At 33.8% G+C, this 2986-nt stretch overlaps 1 protein-coding gene across 1 annotated transcript in view; it reads left to right on the forward strand.

Annotated features, from left to right (window-relative positions):
- Window positions 1-1541: 1541 nt before the first annotated feature.
- The window catches only part of LOTGIDRAFT_173142 (hypothetical protein), a gene marked incomplete at both ends in the record, with an annotated part of 12229 nt that continues 10784 nt past the window's right edge, over window positions 1542-2986 (forward strand). The window contains one exon of the mRNA XM_009050613.1: window positions 1542-2616. Coding sequence (XP_009048861.1) covers window positions 1542-2616 — 1075 coding nt within the window. The remainder of the gene's footprint in view (window positions 2617-2986) is intronic.

Genomic DNA, 2986 nt, shown 5'->3' on the forward strand with positions numbered 1-2986 from the left:
AATTGCAAATTCGGCCGAAAAAAGTGTGCGACAAATTTTCGAATTTCGAAGTTGTTTAAGTGCTATTATATCAGAAATTACACGTAGATTCCAGAAATAAAAACCCGAAGAAAATCGACCGGAAAATGCGACTTTTAGGTCCGATTTTCTACTTTTTGCACATATTGGACTGTGGCATTTCCGGTTTTGCAAAAATGTTCCAATTTATATTTATGCAACACGTTGCCACTACAGAAGGTCTAGGAAAGTTGAATGGTTGCTGCAACTATTGCAGTCTAAGCACAGGAAGGTGTGTAAATTTCGAAAAAAAAAAAAAAAAAAAAAGAATAGACATTTCGATAACAAACTGGGACTTTGCTGAAAGCAAAGTCCCACAAAAAAAAGAATTGACAATTCGATAACAAACTGGGACTTTGCCGTAGCAAAGTCCCACAAATATACAAAAATAATTTAAATATTAAATATAGTATATTAAACAAATACAGATAATAATTTTAATTTCAAATATATTATATACAAAATAATAATCTAGATTTCACATATTAATTAATTATACAAAATAATAGTTCAAACTTTTAATTAAGGCAGGTATATACAATAAGTCGATTGGATAAAATTCATGAGAGTATTTTTCTGTCTAATATCTAATCCTTTTTTTATGTACAAGGCTAAGTTTTTTTGGACATCTATAGATTTGCTTGTGAATAGAGATTTAAGTTTGAAATCTTTGGGTTTTAAGTGACAATATTTTGGCAGGAAGTTAACTCTGAGATCCTGTAGCACTGGACAGACAAGTATGAAATGGTATTCTGTTTCTACCTGTTTATAATTGCAAATATTACATAATCTAGCATGAAATGGAATGTTATGATGTCTTCCAAGTTCTACATTTAACTTATGCTTTGAACATCTAAAATTAGCCAGATGAAAAATTAAGGATTGAGATAAGTTTGAGTTTAAATAATTTTCACATACAAATTCATTTTTTATAATGGAATAGAACTGACATTTGGTAGAAGTGGTAATATCTGATTGCCAAGATTGAAGACTGTTGTCTTTAAGTCGTTGTTTGAATATGCACATGAATTGTTTTATGTTACCCACTCCTTGTGAAAACCATACATCGCCAAAACCATGCGTTAATAGTATATTTTTAACAGACGTACACCAATTGTTTCTACCTATTTGACTTTGGTTATATAACATATTATAACATAGTTTTGGTAATCTGTGATTTCCCATTTCCTGGGTTTTCAAAAAATATTTAATAGGTCTACAAATATAGTTAATATAAAGCTCATACCTCCCACATTCACCTCTGATCATGTTGTTAGTGGTTTTTTGTCCAGTGTATAGAAGCCATTTGCAAAATTTAGTTTGTACACTTTCAATCTCTACGTTCATTTCTATGCTATGTATCGAGTCGAGAACATTGATAGTATGTTGTTAGTTGCTATGTATCAAGTCGAGAACATAGATAGTCTGTTGTTAGTTGCTATATTTATCGAGACGAGAACATAGATAGTCTGTTGTTAGCTGCTATGTATCGATACGAGAACATAGATAGTCTGTTGTTAGTTGCTATTTATCAAGTCGAGAACATAGATAGCCTGTTGTTAGCTGCTATATATCGAGACGAGAATATAGATAGTCTGTTGTTAGATGCTATTTATCGAGACGAGAACATTGATAGTATGTTATTAGTTGCTATGTATCGAGGCAAGATCACAGATAGTCTGTTGTTAGTTGCTATGTATCGATACGAGAACATAGATAGTCTGTTGTTAGTTGCTATGTATCGATACGAGAACATAGATAGTCTGTTGTTAGCTGCTATATATCGAGTCGAGAACATAGATAGCCTGTTGTTAGCTCCTATATATCGAGACGAGAATATAGATAGTCTGTTGTTAGATGCTATTTATCGAGACGAGAACATTGATAGTATGTTATTAGTTGCTATGTATCGAGGCAAGATCACAGATAGTCTGTTGTTGGTTGCTATGTATCGATACAAGAACATAGATAGTCTGTTGTTAGTTGCTATGTATCGATACGAGAACATAGATAGTCAGTTGTTAGCTGCTATATATCGAGTCGAGAACATCGATAGCCTGTTGTTAGCTGCTATGTGTCGAGACGAGAACATAGATAGTCTGTTGTTAGATGCTATGTGTCGAGACGAGAACATAGATAGTCTGTTGTTACATGCTATGTATCAAGTCGAGAACATAGATAGTCTGTTGTTAGTTGCTATATATCAAGTCGAGAAGATAGATAGTATGTTGTTAGCTGCTATGTATCGATACGAGAACATAGATAGTCTGTTGTTAGCTGTTATGTATCAAGTCGAGAACATAGATAGCCTCTTGTTAGCTGCTATGTATCGAGACGAGAACATAGATAGTCTGTTGTTAGCTGCTATGTATCGATACGAGAACATAGATAGTCTGTTGTTAGCTGTTATGTATCAAGTCGAGAACATAGATAGTCTGTTGTTAGCTGCTATGTATCGAGACGAGAACATAGATAGTCTGTTGTTAGCTGCCATGTGTCGAGACGAGAACATAGATAGTCTGTTGTTAGTTGCTATGTGTCGAGTCGAGAACATTGATAGTATGTTGTTAGTTGCTATGTATCAAGTCTAGAACATAGATAGTCTGTTGTTAGTTGCTATATTTATCGAGACGAGAACATAGATAGTCTGTTGTTAGTTGCTATGTGTCGAGACGAGAACATAGATAGTCTGTTGTTAGATGCTATGTATCGAGACAAGAACATAGATAGTCTGTTGTTAGCTGTTATGTATCAAGTCGAGAACATAGATAGTCTGTTGTTAGCTGCTATGTATCGAGACGAGAACATAGATAGTCTGTTGATAGTTGCTATTTATCAAGTCGAGAACATTGATAGTCTGTTGTTAGTTGCTATATTTATCGAGACGAACACATAGATAGTCTGTTGATAGTTGCTATTTATCGAGACG

The sequence above is a fragment of the Lottia gigantea genome, assembly GCF_000327385.1.
Source record: "Lottia gigantea unplaced genomic scaffold LOTGIsca_150, whole genome shotgun sequence".
Lineage (NCBI taxonomy): Eukaryota > Metazoa > Mollusca > Gastropoda > Lottiidae > Lottia > Lottia gigantea.